The 18236-nt window shown below is 37.8% G+C and overlaps 2 protein-coding genes across 3 annotated transcripts; one reads left to right on the top strand and one right to left on the bottom strand.

The window, feature by feature from the left end:
- The first annotated feature begins 417 nt into the window (after positions 1–417).
- Positions 418–3418, top strand: LOC110893889. The gene is made up of 3 exons (XM_022141040.2): positions 418–971; positions 2459–2643; positions 2768–3418. Exons 1-3 carry the CDS (start codon positions 554–556, stop codon positions 3137–3139), a joined length of 975 nt encoding a protein of 324 aa, XP_021996732.1. The 5' UTR covers positions 418–553; the 3' UTR covers positions 3140–3418.
- A 513-nt stretch (positions 3419–3931) lies between these two features.
- On the bottom strand, positions 3932–17365 carry LOC110893888. 2 transcript variants are annotated; one of them, XM_022141038.2, is made up of 6 exons: positions 17258–17365; positions 12629–12824; positions 9827–10459; positions 8639–8759; positions 5180–5239; positions 3932–5073 (listed from the first exon to the last, which is right to left on the bottom strand). In XM_022141038.2, the coding sequence occupies exons 3-6, from the start codon at positions 10408–10410 to the stop codon at positions 4027–4029; spliced, it is 1812 nt and encodes a 603-aa protein (XP_021996730.1). In that variant the 5' UTR covers positions 10411–10459; positions 12629–12824; positions 17258–17365; the 3' UTR covers positions 3932–4026. The 2 variants fall into 2 exon arrangements, with proteins under 2 accessions (XP_021996730.1, XP_021996731.1); XM_022141039.2 differs by lacking the exon at positions 12629–12824 and having other exon boundaries at positions 17258–17298.
- Positions 17366–18236: the final 871 nt, after the last annotated feature.

Genomic DNA, 18236 nt, shown 5'->3' with positions numbered 1-18236 from the left:
AGTTAGTGTTTTTTTAACTGGGAGTATTTTACAAACAAAAGTGAATAGTTCGGATTATTATTGATGATTAAATGAATTGGGATTAGTATTGGCCAATAACAGTGAGTTGGGATTATTTAAATCCAATTTGCCAGGAAAAAAAGGATGTAAAAGAAGTGATTACAACCCAAGCCAAGATGTCAACATAGCATTATTTGTACTTTACAATCAATCAAGTATATTTTTTTTAACGCAAAAAGAATCTCACGTATAAACCTATCCTGTTCGGGACTATGTCTAAGGTCGATTCACTGACCGTCATAAGACCGTGTCCCCCCTTCTGATGCGCGAAAACTGAATGAAATCGGTAAACCCTCGCCCCCACTCAAGTTCGAGCCTAGAATTAAACCCCCGATTCGTCTCTTCTCTCAAAATGGCTAAAGTGAGAAGCAATCAAGATATAAATAAAGATGAATCAATCTTTCTTTATGAGATGATGAAGATCACATAGACATACGGCACGCAGATAAAGAAATCTTCATCATCATCATCATCCCAACCTCCATTAACAACCATGTCACATTCCGACCCTCAAAACTCCCCCACCGCCGTTAAACCCCACCTCTCCTCCGTCATCACACAAACCATCGGCCGGCAACTACACAACGTCGCCTCCTTTCTTGCTCCACCACCACCACAACCTTACTCTTCCCCTACGCCGCCACCGCGCTCCGATGTGTCGCCCTCATCGTACGAAGGGTTTAAGAACGATCTTGCTGAAATTGGGGATAGTTTAAAGACACTCTTATCGCCCAAGAAAGCCGTCACTGGGATTTCTAAATTCGCTTCAAGTTTCCTCCAGTTTGATAAAAAGGGTGATGGGGATCAGGTTGCTGTTGTGGGGATTACTGATGAGGTTGTTGATTTTGTTCGAGAGGTTTCTGTTCGTCCTCAGTTTTGGGTTGATTTCCCTTTATCTTTACAGCATAAAGGTCTGATTTTTTTCTTCTTTTTTTGTAGGAATTGTTATGTTCTTAATATTAGTTTTAATGGGTATTTGAATGCTTCAAATCTTGGAGTTAATTTGTTCATTTTTATGATCTTTGTGGTTGCTATATGTGATCAAGAATTGCAGAAATTTTGTGATATTGCCTTTACTGACTGCTATATATGATCAAGAACTGTTAGTTGACTCATGACCCTGCAATTAAGGGTGTAAACAAGCCCAGAGGCTCGAGAGCTACTCGTGACCGGCTCGGTTAAAAGCTCGAACGAGCCGAGCCTTAACGAGCCCGAGCCCGAGCTCGAGCCTGAAATAGAGCTCGTTTTGTTATCGAGCCCGAGCTCGAGCCTGAAATACAAAGCTTGTTTAGGCTCGCGAGCCTAAACGAACCCATACAAAATTTTTACTTTTTAATATATAATATATTAATAATGATGATAACATTGATGAGCCGAGCTAGAGCCGAGCTTTGGCTCGTTTAAGCGATGTTGAAGTGGGCTCGAGCCGAGCTTTTAGTTTGTTTAAGGTTGTTCTCAAAATAGTTCGACCCGAGTTGAGCCGAGCTCGAGCTTTTGGTTTTACTCGCGAGCCGAGCTCGAGCTCAAAGAAGTAGGCTCGGCCCGGCTCGTTTACACCCCTACCTGCAATCTGATTGTTAGAGGGTGTTTGGGGTTGAGTTTTGAAGGAGATTTTTAGATTCTTGAGTTTTGAAATCGTAAATAATCAGTTTTGAGTGTTTGGGTAAAAAAATTAAAAAATTGATTATTTGCGTTTAGAAAGTTACAAAACGCAGTCCAAAAGCAGCTCCCCCCTACTGCAACAAAACGCAGTTTTCCAAGAATTGATTATTTGTGTTTAGAAAAGGATTTTTCACTTGTTTATTTTTTTAAATATATATTTGCCAAACACTCAAATAGTTGATTATCTGATTATTGTGATATCAAGCAACATAATCAAATCCAAACATTATCTTCCAACATCACGTTTTGTTACAGTTAATTAGTTAATTATCTGATTCTGATTATTCAAAACGCATAATCTATTTTCAAAACTCAACCCCAAACACCCTCTTAGTGATAAATGTATTAGTTGGGTTTTTATTGTTATTATCTCCGTCGGATTTAGGAGGTATGATATGATTAGGTTTTCTTTGTAATTATCTTTATTGTATGCTTATACATTGTTGATTAAACATACACAATACCTTACGGGATTTTTGTTGTTCAACACTGATATTTATGAGATCATTTTAATGCTATGGAAAACATGTAATGCAATGTATAAAATCTATGTTAAGTGATGAATCTTAACTGATCTAAGATCAAACTAAGCCCGTTAGATTGATTATGATGGATTATGGTGCCGGTGTATATCGGCCCGTTCATTTTATAGACATGTTTGCCTATCTTTCGGATCATTTTTAACATAACTTTAGAAAACCAAACATAAGCTAAAATTTGGAGTATTTTAATGTAGATTTTAGTATGTCCCAAGTTCAGAAAGATCACACCTTTGTCATACAAGATTTGGTACCAAATCTCGCAGCTTTGAGGCGTACGATTCACAATGTCATGAGTGAACAACAGTTTTGGATGATCTACTTTATTCTGTTGGTCCCACAGTTAAACGAGGATGATTGTCGGCTTCTATCGACTCCAGAGGTAAGATTATATCCTCAAATATGGCGTCTTGATTCTATTAATGTTTAATATGAAGTGGCAATAATCGGTTTTAAGTGTTTGGATAAGAGATTATTTTAGTTTGCCTTTGTTTGTTCTGCTATAGATTCTTCAAATGCATGAGGCGCTTCTGCAGAAACTGAGAAACAAGAAGAATACACCCATAGCCGCAGAGGACGCTCTAAATGAAAAGGGTAGTATGGTAAATATAACCAAGCCCGAATCCTCAAGCGAGACTGATAATGCAGCAAACACGACAAAAAACAAAAACCGCACGAGTGAGGTTTGTTTCAGCGACATAGAAGATGAGGAGTTTAAACAAACACAAAGTAGCAGGGTTTCTTCCGCAAGTGAAAACAGTGATTGGGTTCGTATCGGTGGAACTTCGAAAGCAAACCGATCAAGGTATCGTGGAAGACAGTCGGAAAGCGAGGAGTCGTCAAGTGATTGGCATGCTGTTGAGGATCTTGATCTATAGTACACTAATCATTAAGTTCATCGTTTTCGTTTAATCTTTGCTAATCGAGACATTCGACCCCTCATACCAACCAATATTGTTCGCTTTGTGGCTACGTGGACTCTTTGTGGGCAAATAAACGATAGTGGTTGGTAGGACGAGCCAAGTGTCACTATTTTTATGTGGATTTAAATATAGTACAAGGGTAATTTGGTCAACTAGTCAATGTAGGGTGTAAATTTACATTGTAAATGTCGTTTCGTCACTCGGGTATATCTGATTGTTTGCTTTGTTGGTTTTTGTTTTCGCCGTCCGCTTTTTGGTCAGGTGTATCTAATTGTTTGGTTTGTGTTTTCGCCATCCGCTTTTTGGTCGACATGATTAATTTGTACTTCTCTATAGAAGGTTTGATTAATCTTTATACAAGAAACATAAATATGCAATGTTTTGAAACATGGAACGGCTGGTCGGACTGGGATCTTAACCGGCGACCCAGAGGTTGGACCGGAAAACCATCGGCCAGACCAACAAACTGGCCGGTTGAACCGGAATTTTAGGGGTCTAACCGGAAATTGATTAAATTTCTCCAATCTTACTCTTTATTTTTATAAATTTACGATGCCATCCGGTTCTTACATCCTATTTGACCGATCCGACTGGTGGACCTAACATCCTATTTGACCGATCCGACTGGTGGACCTATAAGGAGACCGATTTGACGTCCCGTCCATCCGATCCTGAAAACATTGGAAATATGATAAACACTAAAGACTAGATTCAAAAAAAACTTATGAGCCAACAATGCAAACAGGGTTGATGAAAATATAACTACATGAAATGATTCAAAACACCTTACTATTTCCTTAAAAAAAACAGATTTATATACAAACTTTGACATGATCCTCGTTTCAAAGCTGACGTCTTCCATTCGAAGACGCAAATGACGGTTGACGCCACAAAACTTGGTTGGAACTGAACCTGCCTAAAGGTGGTCGTGGTGGTGGAGGTAGCGGCTGCAGTGGTGGTCGTGATGTTGGAGGTAGCGGCTGCAGTGGTGGTGGTGGTGGTAGCGGCTGTAGTGGTGGTCGTGGTGGTGGTGGTGGTAGCGGCTGTAGTGGTGGTGGCGGTGGTGGTGGTAGCGGCTGTAGTGGTGGTGGTGGTCTCACAAATATGGGTGGCTGAGAGCTAACTGGAGGTTGGAATGGTAGGTACGAGAATGATGAACAGGTGTCAGCTCGTGGCGGTGGTGGAGTAGTAGGCGGTGGAGGTGGAGGCGGACACGGAGGGTATACAGGTAAATTCTGGAAATTTGAAGCCGTAATTTGTGGCGGTAGTGGGTTGTGAAGCTCCGGTGGCCGCCATTCAGGCATATCATCGTCATCAAACAGTTTGGTCTTTTTTAACGACGGCTGTAACAAACCGTTATTACTGTCGTTCCTTTCTTTAACACTATCCAACTTTTTAGGAGAATTTCCAGACTTGTTTACTAAAGTTGACTTTCTAGAGTCAACACCAAAGTCAAACTCAGGAAGATCATCATCTTCAAAAGGTCTTTTCTTTAACACCAAATCACAAGGGTCCACCTCAGCACTAGATAAAGTCAAAGGCTCGTCACGTTGACTAGATTCCGCCTTTTCAGGTGACGGTTTCTTCTCGGCGTTTTGTTTTGAATCTTTTGACGAAAACCCGGGTGGTGAATTCGGAGGCTGGGTTAAACTCGGGCTGCTTTTACCATCCGGTAAATTCCCGACAGGATTTGAAGGTCGGTTTTTACGCCATACAACACAACCAATCATTGAATCTGGTTTGTCATTAATAACCGACATCCCTTTAAAGAAACCATATTTTGCCAAGATTGTTATTATGGGATCGCTACGTGGACATATGTAAAGATCGATACCCGACAAAAGTTGCGCAAACCCGACCTTGGAACTTTTCTTGTATCCTTTGGCTACCTGCAATAGATAAAAAAAAAAAAAAGAGAACAATATATAATGAATTGAGCCATAAGCGTTAACGCCATTTAACGACGTTATGTGTTGAATGAAGTGAACTTATTACCTCTTTCATGCCGTTTAGCCCAATGTTAGATGATCCCTCGTTCCAGCATATCGAGGTAACCTGAAGATCAAGCGTTATGAAACAAAGTTAGTTATAGTCCATCATTATTTCTCATCGACGGTAAATAATACGTGAAATGGGTCAAATACAAAAAATTAGCTAAAAGAGGAAACGGGTCAAGTGGGTCAAATAAAAAAAACCTAAAAGCATATTTAAAGTTAAGGCATGTTAGTGGCCATAAATGAACATGAATTAATTGGCAATTAATGTGTTTGTTGGGTTCATTTAAAACCATAATATTAATTGGCCAGCTTGTTTGCAATCTTGTTTATCATCCATGATCCATGATGCATTTAATGTCAGCTTCTTCATCTACTAATCATAATATTTAGAGGAATGAAAATGAATATTATAATTCTGATTAGTTAGGACAATTTGTTATAGTTATAATTCAATTAAACTTCTTTTTATAATTAGAGTTAAATGCCATTTTAGTCCCTATGGTTTGGGCAGTTTTGCCAGTTTAGTCCAAACGTTTCATTTTTAACATGTGGGTCCAAAAAGTTTTCAGCATTGCCATTTTAGTCCAGCTGACTAACTCCATCCATTTTTTAATGTTAACTCGAAGGGCATTTTCGTCCTTTTCCTAATTGTTTATTTATATTCATATATAATTTATTTATTTGTTTATTTTTGTTATCAAGTTTTCAACCATATTAACCCAACCCTGTTCCACCTCAGGCACATATGCTCTATCTCTCTGTAACTATGAACACCACCACCATCACCAAGAATTATCCCCACCACCACCTCTATCCAACAACCACCACCACCACCTCTATCAGACAACCACCACCACTATCTATATTCGGCCATCACCACCAGCCCCTATGTTTGGCCACAAAATTCATCCTCACCACAAAATTCAACCAGCCCCTATGTTTGACCACATATGTCCGGCGACCAACATCACCATCAATTTCCGGCCACCATCCCATGCCACACTAATGTTTGCAAAAAAAAATGTTTCTCTACATAAAAAAAATCAATTATTTGCAAAACCCCAACAGGAAAAATAAATTAGGAGCCGCACCAGAGCTCGATCGTCTTGTTTTTATTACGGTGAAGGATCATAGTCGCATTAGCACCATTGGTTTTGGTCAGATCTGAACGATTTTGTGTGGAGACAAGGGTTGTGAGGGGTTGCTATGGGCGGTGGTACATGAACAATTGTTCAATCAAAACGGACATCAATGCCGTCAACTTTGTATAGATAATGCTGCGTGAAGCACAGTTCCATAACTCTCTTTAGTTGGTAACAGCATGATGATATACTGGGCACGGTATATCAATGGAAAATGACACAGTTACCCCTAAAGTTCATCAAATATACAGAGAGATGTATTCGTTATAGAGCCATTGTTAGAGTAGGTCGGGTAATTTCAGACTTTCAGTTATTGTAGGTGTGTATGTCTATAATAAGATAATTTGTCTAAATTCCAGATTAATCATCCATAAGTAGTTTACTTCTACAGCAGGTTTCAAATTTGTGAACTTCCATATATGTAAGAATACACACTAAGATGAAGGTGTTAATATGTGCACTTGATCCATAACATGCTTCAGTACTCATGTTCGTTGACGGACCATCATCAAATTGAAAGCAGGTCGAAAATTGCGGCTGGGTCAATGCATGCGAGCCAAATGTACTGGTAGATGGGGATGACCCAACACAAGCTACGCAGATGCATATCGGTGATGTTGGATGTCCCATCTCTGAAGCTACTATTTCAAGTAACTCGAAATATTGAAATCAAAGTTATTTAACTAAAAAAGTTTGGGCCATGAAGCAACCTTGGTTTTAAAAAGCGCGCCCTAGGCACAAGGCGCAACAAGGCGCAGGGCCTGGGGCTTTTTTGCTTCTCGCCTTGTGTAATTACAGGAAGCGACCAAAAGGCACATTTTTTGATTTTTTTTGTGGGCTTTTTGGCCTGAGGCGCGCGCCTCATGTAACTTAGGCGTTTTACTGCATAAAAATGTTGTACCTTGGGTTTTTTGACTTGTACATGTAATTAAAATGGTATAAAAGCCTTACTTATAGCTATATTTTGGTTAAAGGAAGCTAAAAACCTATGGGACATGTATGGGATATATAAAAAAAATTATATAAACATCTTGCGCCTCGGGTACGAAAAGCCCACCGCTTTTGCGCTTCGCGCCTCAATTTTAGACCTCGTCGCTTTTGTGCGCCTCTCGCTTTTTAAAACCAAGGAAGCAACATAATATATGCTCAAGACGGTGCGAGGTCTGTTAACGCTCCAAATGCTAGAAACAAAGTCTTAGAGGAACCTGGAATGTCTCTTCTTTCTTCTAAGTTTTTCTAAGGAGCAATTCCTAAAAGGTGTCCTAATTCTTTATTATATGAATTGTTATTACTTTAAAAATATTGACAGTGTTTCAGGTTTTTTGTTTATTTCTTGTTTAAGAATAATCGTCGAGCAAAACTCCTGCTCAACAGACTTGTATGCAATGGGATAAACACCATACGAGTTTCCAATGTGATATGTATCCGTGTTTTGGCCTTTGATTATGGCAACTTGAGGTGGTTAGCGAGGGTGAAGATGTTCTTTCAGATCAGTTTACGTTTATGGCTATAGATGTTAAGTGATATCTTAGCATTGTTTAACCTATTGTAGTCTTTGGCTTCATGTTAGACGTATTATGTGTTTATGAAGTCTCTTCTCATGTCTTTAAGCTTCAGGCTTGAGAGACTTAGAGCTGATTTGATGAAGAAAAGAGGATGCTTGTAGATTGTAGACAAGTGCAAATCAACAAAACGCAACCCGACCCGACCCGTGGTTGTACCAGATTTGACCCAAACCCATTTCGACATTTTACTTAACCCACCGGAACTGCCTATCTTGTCACCTCTATATTGCATCCTTCATGTTAATTAATCCTTTTGTATTATTGCTACATGCCTACATGAGACACTTAGCTATGGAAATCTATTAATTAAATTTAGTTTTTGCTATGAGTGGGATTTTACTGGGTACGTTTGTTTGTTTGTTTGATTTGTATAAATTTTATGTCAAGCACAAATTCATACAAAATCATGAAAAAGGCTGTCTATGTCAACCTTTGAGCCGTGGGTCTCACTGGAAGCAGCCTCTCTATTCCTACGGTTTAGAGGTAAGGTTGTCTACATCTTACCCTCCTCAGACCCTACCTTAGCATATGCTTGTTTTCTAGTTTTCCCGTATGTTAAAGTCTTGTGATTTAATGAAAGTTAGTTTGATGTTTAAAGAAACTAATACTTACAAGGTGTTTGTGTTTTTAATTGTTGGCCTCATGAGTAATTAATTATCTTTGTATAGTATATGATTATAGATGAATCACATAATTTTCATAATAATGAGCATCTTATTAAATGTAGTAAAAATAAAAGCGATATCTTACCATTAATCCGCGATTCCGGGAGCGAGGAAGATCTTGAACGTATTTTTCAAAAGCCTCTAATCTTACTTTTCCTTTAACTTCTATGAATTCTGGCCAGTTGTTACCAGCCAATTTCTCACCACTACAAACAAACAACTATGCATAAGATGCTTTTTATCATACTCCCATCTAAGCATAGCTACTCAAGACATTGATATCACATGCAAAAATGTAATAAAATTGAATGTAGAAAGTTTACAATTTACATGCATAGTTGTTAATGGCGAATAGAGACAAATAGCGATAAGGTACCTATATTGCTACATAGCGAATAGCGATTGATATTTTATAAATAGCGATACACTAGGAAAAAAATAAATTTTTTTATATGTATAGAGGAAGGTTAACGTACATTACGGCTTAACGTACATCACGTACGACAGGTAATTACGCATGTTCATTTTAAAATTACGCACATTATAACTCAAAAATCCAAAATCACGCATGTTGAAACACAATAATCACGCATATTGAAAATATTAATCACGCATGTTATAGAACAAATCACGCACGTTGTTGTACGTGAAGTACGTTAAGCCGTAATGTACGATATACTTTTTCTATATGTATATTATATCATAATACCCTGGTATATAAGCTATTTTACATGTATATTTAACAAAAACCTAAATCCAGCTATTTTATAGCTATAGTTAATCGCTATTATATTAAAAAAAATAAAACATTAACTGAAATCCCACTATTTATGGCTACATACCCTGTAGCGACCTTCGACCTATACGCTACGCTATTCGCTATAGCGAACGCTAGTGCCAACTATGTTTACATGTAAAATTTTTATATGAATGCTATTGCTTCAATTTACATTAAAACATTGATTAATCCATAAATAAAAGAAAATGGAGCGATGTCCTACGAAAAACTGATCGACCCTATGTAATCTAGCAACCAGAACATTATAAACATAACAAAAAAGGATGCGATTTAATCTTGCAAGAAGTTTGGTGCACCAAATCTTGATGCACATACCATACATCATCCAAGAAGCATCTTAGATTTAAACAATAAGTAGGAGAAAATTACAATATAAAATAGTAACTTGTAGTTAAAAAATTGAAAAAGAATGACACTTAATTTTAGTTAAAACTAATAAAAGTCTTTAATAAACTAAAAGTGAGTTGAAAAGACCTTTTAAAGAAGGCAACGGCCGATAAAGTGACAGAAGAACTTAGTTGAAGAGACCCTTCCCACAGTTGTTCAGCAGTCTTTTCAGGACAACTTATTTTCTCTTGATTATTTCTACCGGTAGATGATTTATCTCCCGTCAAAGAAGCCGTTTCTAGATTTCGAACATTATTTATCCCTCCATCGTTTGAATACGAACCCGTTTCTTTTAAACCACCTGACAACTTTTCCACATAAGACCCTCCACCGTTAACAGAACCGTGTTTTAAGATCTCAACAAGTTTCGAATATTCAGGAGTCCCCATTTCAAGTGGCGTTTTCGACGGCCCGTAACTGGCGGAAAGAAACGTTATCAACTGTTGCAGATTAGAATCAACCATAGATTGTCCGGCACGAGTTTCTTGACCAAACTGATGCAAGTTGGACCCGGAAGAAGTCAATGTTGCTACATTTATCTTGCTTGATGACCCGGGAACATGATCCTTATCAGATAATCCTTGAAGAGCTTGACGTACGATATTGTTTGAGCAAGATGTATGAGCGGGTAAGTTAATACCATGTTTCTCTTCCCACTTATCTTTCAACATAACCGCAATTACCGATTTAGTTAAGTGGATTTCGATATTGATTGGGTAACTGAAAGAAAGAAAGAAAGAAAAACTTTATGAAGCCAGCAAAACTAATTAACAAGCAACGGTATAAAAAGGATGAGGCATTTCAATAATAGTGTTCAAAACGCTCGACTTGTAATGATCATCGAAGATGATCTTATGCAGCTATGCTACGAAAAAGTAAAGAGCTTTTACGTTACAAGATTTGTATGGGAATTGAGTTTTACATATCATTAACTTGCATCTCATTTTTCTTTAGTTACGTATTGAAAGGAAACATTTATAGACCTCGGAGTTGGATTTTCTTTGAGCAGTAGTCCTCAAGCTTGAATTAACATACGCGAGTAGAATGATGCTTGGTTTTAAAATGCGCGCATAATGCGTGATGCGCCCGATGCGCTAATGAGAGCGCATCGCAACAGCTGATGCGAGGCGTTTACGTGATGCGAGAATATTACGCGCATTTCGCATAATGCGCTCTGATGCACGCAACATTGTTTCTTATGCTTTTTTCCAGATTTTATGAACTGTGTTCGGTTTTTTCCATAATTAACATCTTAGTATGCTTGATTTGAACCAAAAAACACAACTCTTACCTTCTAATTACGTCAGTTGTTTTACTTTAAGTATGTTTTTATAAGTTTTTTATGTATAAATAATTTTTAACTATTTTTTTATAAAGAACGCATCACATACGTGATGCGCTCACATCGCGCATCACGCATCAGATTTTTGGACTAAACGCATCGGAGCGCATCACGCAATTTAAAACCAAGGAATGATGAAAAAGTTCAAGCCTAAACAAGCCTGGAACCTAAACTATCCCTAAAGAAGCCTAAAACATGCCTAAACGCCCTAAAATTGTATTTTTATACTGCACGTCTCGCCTAAAAAAGCACTCGCTTTTTAAGCGCCTTGCACCAAGGCCCAAGGCTCACCCTACGCGCCTTCGACATCTATGGTTCATGTGATGTGATATAGACGATGATGAGCCTCTCTCCTCTTTCCTTAGAAAGTTGACCATCTTCAACATTATTTTTTATTTTATTATTCATTTCTCTCAACTCTTTTTTATCTAACCGAGCATGCAACATGGATAAGTTTTCGGTAGGTGATCGTGAATCTGGTGATCAAATGCTATACTGTGAGTCTGTGACAATCATGACTTAGGTTTTTTCCCATGTTTGTTTTTAGTCAGTTACAACTTGCATTAATTTTTTTTTTTTTGCATATGATATTTAGTTTATGAATTTAGAATTGTCAATTTGGTAAGTTAAATAGGTCCAAGTCCTCTCTGTTTTCAGCTTTAACTTTTCTATGAGAACTTATTTGAATCAACCCCATGTTAACACTTAGGGTGGAAGGGGCGGGTTCGGTAAGTTTTTGCAGGGAGGAGTTTGGTGCCGCCGGCACCCTTGCGGTGTTCGGTAAGGTGATTCCACGGTGACTACTCACCGATGCGGGAAGAGAAGAGATAGAGGAGAGAGAGGGGGTTTATGGTGGGCCCCACTCTCTTCCAACCAATCACAAATTTATCATTTAAAAAAAATTGTTTACCACTCCCCATGTGGGGAGCACCCCTAGTATCTGAATGCAAAATGGGGAGTGTATAAGGAAGTTGACATGGCATGATATCATTGGTTAGGAGAAAAGTTTACCACTCCCTGTTTGGGGAGCACCCCTTCCACCCTTATGGCAGTTAGCGAATATGCTATAACATACATAACCTTTTCCAAGGGTATGAATCATCATACGTACGGTTACTAAGGGGTTGTTTGTTTACCTTTTAATGGGGCTCTTACTGGTTCAGCACCTAATGGTTCAGACTGTTTGTTTCGCGAGCAGATATCTGAATGGTTCAGACATTTGCCTCTGAATGATTAAGCATTCTACTGAGTCTGAATGGTTAAGAGTTGTAATCTGAATTGGTAAGACATTTGTCTCTGAACGGTTAAGTATTATATTGGTTCTTAATAGCCCAGACCTATTACTGGTTCAGCACTTAATGGTTCAGACCTCTTACTGGTTCAGCACTTAACCATTCAGATGCTGCCAAACGGCCCCTAAGATAACTACTTACATGTACCATTCAACCTAAATATGCATGACCGGATAAAGGGGAGAACAACTACACATTTAATAGTGTCATTTTTAGGGGAAAAATGCTTTAAGAATAATAAACCGAAGAACATACCGATCTTCACAATATATCTGTCAATCATTAAGTTGAATTAGTCCTTGATTTTAACCCCTTTCTTGAACAGAGTTAGAAAAGGTTTGAGTTTTTTTTTCAAGTTAGCGTCTTCAAACTGTTTTTCGTCACTAGTGCTAATGTATTTAGTGCAGTTTATGAAAATCAGATGTATATTGTTCAACTCCCCCACAAGAACCTGCAGATATATAGTAAATGTAATCAATATGTAAAGTGAAACAAAGGTAAAAAAACATAAATATTACGAAAAGATGCGAATGCACAAGTAAAATTCAATAAATGTTAAATTCTTTTGCAACCCATTACATGATACTAACTTTCCATTATGTTTTGGTCAAATAGTGTACTTGCGAAAGATATTTCAGACGGTTAATGTGATAACATGTTTCACACACATTATCCATCCAAAAACGCTTTATCAAACAATCAATGTTCATTTAGCACTTATGATGAGATTTAGGGGTGTTAGTAGTTCAGTTTAAACCGAAACTTAGGGGCTGTTTGTTCACCTCTTAATGAGGCTCTTAATGGTTCAGACCTCTTACTCGTTCAACACTTAATGGTTCAGACTGTTTGTTTCACGAGAAGATGTCTGAATGGTTCAGACATTTGCCTCTGAATGGTTAAGCATTATACACAGTCTGAATGGTTAAGACATCTAATCTGAATTGGTCAGACATTTGCCTCTGAACGGTTAAGCATTATACAGGCTCTTAATGGTTCAGACCTCTTACTGGTTCAGCACTTAATGGTTCAGACCTCTGGTTCAGCACTTAACCATTCAGCTGTTGCCAAACAGCCCCTAACTTTAGACACAGTTTCTCGTCAATTCAAACTTCTATTCATAAAGTACTTAATCATTCAGTTTTGAGTAAAATGCACGAATAGTCCCTGTGGTTTGGTGAAATTTCATCTTTAGTCCCCAACTTTTTGAAATTACATTCCTGCTCCTTGTGGTTTACAAATATGTTACACGGATGCTCCCAAGTATAGATGGACGTTAGTTTTTAAGGTTAAGTAAGAGTAAAAAGACTAATATACCCTTACTCTTAAAAAGATACAACAACTGTAGATTAAACGAAAATACTAAAGAATTAGTTGGACCCACAAATAAATAAAAAACAAATTAAAACCCCAACCCCTGTTCATCTTCCCTAAATCGTCGGCGCCAAGATTCCGGCCACTAATAAATTATAACAGTACAAATCGAAAAAAGAAACCTGATATCCATCTTCTTCGCTTCACAGTCTTGTTCAAAATGGACATAAAGGTACAATCAGATCCCACCGTTATATCTATACCACAACCAAATTTTCTAAGATTAAATCATAAATTGCCCCAACCAGATCGTTTTCCTGACAAAAAACAGAGTCGCCGGCGACTCGACTTCCTCAACCAAAACCCAAGTCGCAAAAAACATAACAGTGCACCGAAGATCTTTTTCCCGGCCCAAGCTGTACCACCAAAGAGGTACCGACGCCGGTGACTGTCGGCACCTGTCACCACCTATGCCGGTGACTGCCGGCACCTGTCATCACCGTTCACTTTTCCTTTAACCCCCAACTGCTACCACCGTCGCACCACAACCCGATTCCACCACTACACCACACCTCCACCATATCCTGTTACAAGTTACAACCCACCAGAAACCTCCATTGGAAACCCTAACCACCATTTACTACACCTTCCCACCGCCATCGTCCTTCCACGACCATCATCCTCTATCACCATCGTTGTCAATTTGTGGCTAGAGAGAAACAGAGCAGTAAGAGAAAGAGGGGATCTAAAATTTGACAGATGAGGGTTGTTTGTTATATTGTTTGTATAATAAGTGGGCCCATAAATAAATATATATATATAATCCTTAGTTAATTTATATTGTTTAAATATAAAAAGGTAATTTTGTCATTTCAACTTCATTTAACGCTACAAACTAACGGTCATCCACTTTAGGGACTATCCGAGTAACGACCTAGCAAACCACAGGGAGCAGGAATGTAATTTCAAAAAGTTGGGGACTAAAGGTGAAATTTTACCAAACCACAGGGACTATCCGTGCATTTTACTCTTCAGTTTTTAAAATACACTTTGACCCTCCTTTTCGACTTTCTGAAAGAAAAGTCGCATCATATAGAGCTAACGCTAAGTCATTTCAGTAAAGAATCGCCTATAGTAAATAGTAATCAAACTCTCTATACCACCCATTTTATTACAAATTCGAGATCTTTGCCCTTAGAAGACAAATCTTTTATAAGGTTCTGTGCAAAGTTGTCAATAGCAAGTAGGAGTAAATAGCGACAAGATGCCTATATACTGTGTAGTGATGCCGACGAAATAGCGCCTGCTTTTTCATGTTTAGCGATAAAGTTGTAGAAGAAAATTTAAGAAATATTTTACACGTATATTATCAAAAATAGCTAAAATACGCTATCGCTAATCATCTAAATACCCTTCTTTTTTCAATCAAACACAAAAACCCTAATGGGCATCGCTATTTATAATTTAAAAAAAAATTCAAAAAAAAAACCATCTGGGCGCATCGCTACGCATCGCGCTATAGTGAGCGCTATAGCTGCCATTGACAACTATGGTTCTGTTTATGTAGTGGTTTACACTATAAAGTATTTCAATCTAAAAAAAAGAGGTTTCTTCAACCTTAAAAAAAAAAAAAAAAAAAAAAAAAAAAAAAAAAACCAAATTCTACGTCATCGTTAATTTACACTTTCAAAACCTTCAGTTAGTAGTCATTGGGGCTTCAAGCAAACCATCAAATACCAAAATTCACACCCACTTACAGCAAAAACAGACACTTTTTTACATTCTAAGAAACCACTTTATAACCTCAATCTCAATTTAGAGGCGTTCATCATTCGAGTTTCGAGTTTCGGTTGCTCAGTTTCTTCGGTTCAAATTGTTCGGTTTGGCAATTTATTCGTATGAAACCAAAAACAGGACCACATTCAGGTTTTTCAGGTCAACCAAATTAAAAAACTTTTAAAACCAAAAATTGATTAACTTAACCGATTTCAGTTACAAACCACGTTTTTATTCGTTTTGATGTATTCGGCTTAAGTTTCGGTAGGGCTGCAAACCAACTGAACGTTCAGTGAACCGTTCGGCAAGAAGTTCATTTGTGTTCGTTCGTTTAATTAATGAACGAACACGAACAAGAAATTTCGTTCATTTAGTTAAATGAACGAACACAAATAGAGCCCGCGTTTGTTCATTAATGTTTGTGAATGTTCGGTAACATGTTCGTTTATGTTCGATAGCTTATTAGTTTTTATATTTTATTTAAGGAATATTGGATTTTAATAATCCCAACTATTCGTCGTTGGCCACCAATAGTCCCAACTTCAAAAATAACCACTAGCAGTCCCAACTATTAACGTATTGGCCTCCAATGGACCCTGACTAATAGAACCCTAACTCCGTTAATCTACGGTCGCCGAAAAAAACGTTTTTGGCCGGAAAACTCCTTTTTGGCCGGAAAACTCAACATTTTCGTCACAAACCTCTTTGTAACCATATTACAGACATTTAGGAACCTTTTTCTAGTAAAAGCCCCAATTATTGAAGTCGCCGGAAAACTCTTTTTTTTTTCGCCGGAAAACTTATTTTTGGCTGGAAAACTCAACTTTTTGGCCGGAAAACTTAACATTCTCTTCCCAAACCTCTTTGTAACTTTGGATCGAACATTTAGAAACCTTTTACTAGACAAAAATGGTTTTCCGACGTCCGGAGACTAACGGCGTTAGGGTTCTGTTAGTCAGGGTCCATTGGTGGCCAATATGTCAATAGTTGGGACTGCCAGTGCTTATTTCTTAAGTTGGGACTATTGACGACCAATGACAAATAGTTGGGATTATTAAAATCCAATATTCCTTTATTTAAATACTTTAAAATTTTGACAAATAAAATACTTAATAAGTATCAGTGTATTATATTATATATTTTGTCCATGATCGCTTGTTTGTGTATGTTTTCATTTGTGTTCACGAGCGTTCATTAGCTAAAATTAACAAACGAACACGTTCACGGACAGAAAATCCCGTTCGGTAAGCGTTCATGAACACATATATCTACTTAACAAACGAACACGAACAAGGTCTTATTCGTTTCGGTTCAGTTCGTTTGTAGCCCTAAGTTTCGGTTTAAACCGAATTACTAACACCCCTAAATGGCTAAAATTAACAAACAAACACGTTCACGAACAGAAAATAAATTTCGTTCGGTAAGTGTTCATGAACACATATATCTACTTAACAAACGAACACGAACAAGGTCTTATTCGTTCGGTTCGGTTCGTTTGCAGCCCTAAGTTTCGGTTTAAACCGAATTACTAACACCCCTAAATGGCTAAATCTCATCATAAACTAAAAAATTCCAACATACTGATTCCACACAACACAACAAACAATATAAATTAACAAACGTAAACCCTAAAAAATCAAACCCTATCATAACAAATTAGAAACATGTATAGCCACAAACCCTAAAAATTGAACCTTAAAAATCGCCATGCGTTTAAAAAAAAACAGTTATGAGTATGAATTGAGTCTATAATAACACAAAAGACAATAACTTTATGCACAATTCATGATTACTAACCTTGTTCTTCTTCAACTCTTGTTGCCCGTTAACTGGTTCGATAGATAGATCCACCTGCAAATCCCTAGTTTATCTATACAATTGGATTATCCTGAGCCTTAATGGGCTAGTTTTTTTAATTGGGCTGCTTTAAAAAAGCCCATGTTTTTTCAATAAAAAGCCCAGCCCATTTCCGCCCAATTTTAGGTTTCAAAATTGTTGTTGAATTTTTTTTCCCATATAGAATAAGAAGTTGAAAGGGTAAGATGATTATCCAAGTAAAACGGGCAAACGGGTCGAGTTGGGTGGGTTTGGGTTGCGGGTCAAAATGGGTTTGGATTGAAACGGGTCAGGGTCAAAACGGGTTGATCCAAAAAAGGTAATTTTGGTTTGGGTTGGAACGGGTTAGGGTTGAAATGGGTTCGGGTCGGAATAGGTTTCGAGTAAAAAATGGGTCCAAATCAAAACGGTTTGGTTTGAAAAGATCGTTATTTTGACTTTATGGTTTTCGGCACCAATTACACGCGATCGTGTGTCGGTTTATGTATGTTTGAATGTCGGTTACACGCATTCCGATGCCAGTGACTTGTGCGGAGACGATTACACGTACTGACGCTGAAAAACATGCATCTACCGCTACGTTACCTGGCCCTTACACGCACTTAACCAATCATCGATGTGTAACCGACTCTGATTACACGTGTTAAGGCGTAGTCGATTATGCATTTTTAATCCCAGTTATCTTCTATCTCAACTTATTTATTTATGTGAGTATAAAGAAATACATTGAATTTTAATTCTAGTAATATTCTATATCAAGTTATTTATTTATGTGAGCAGAAAGAAATACATCAATTTTGATGATGAAGTGGGTGATATTTTTGGAAGTACGAAGGTAGGTAATAATTAGATGGGGAGGCGGCGGGCGGAAATACGGTGGTAGATGATCGGTTCGGAGTACGTTGGTAGATGATAATCAATGGTAGCAGCGTTGGTCGGA

The sequence above is a fragment of the Helianthus annuus genome, chromosome 12 (assembly GCF_002127325.2).
Source record: "Helianthus annuus cultivar XRQ/B chromosome 12, HanXRQr2.0-SUNRISE, whole genome shotgun sequence".
NCBI classification, from domain to species: domain Eukaryota; kingdom Viridiplantae; phylum Streptophyta; class Magnoliopsida; order Asterales; family Asteraceae; genus Helianthus; species Helianthus annuus.
Note: the sequence above shows the minus strand (reverse complement) of the source record. Positions and strands in the feature narration are given on the sequence as shown.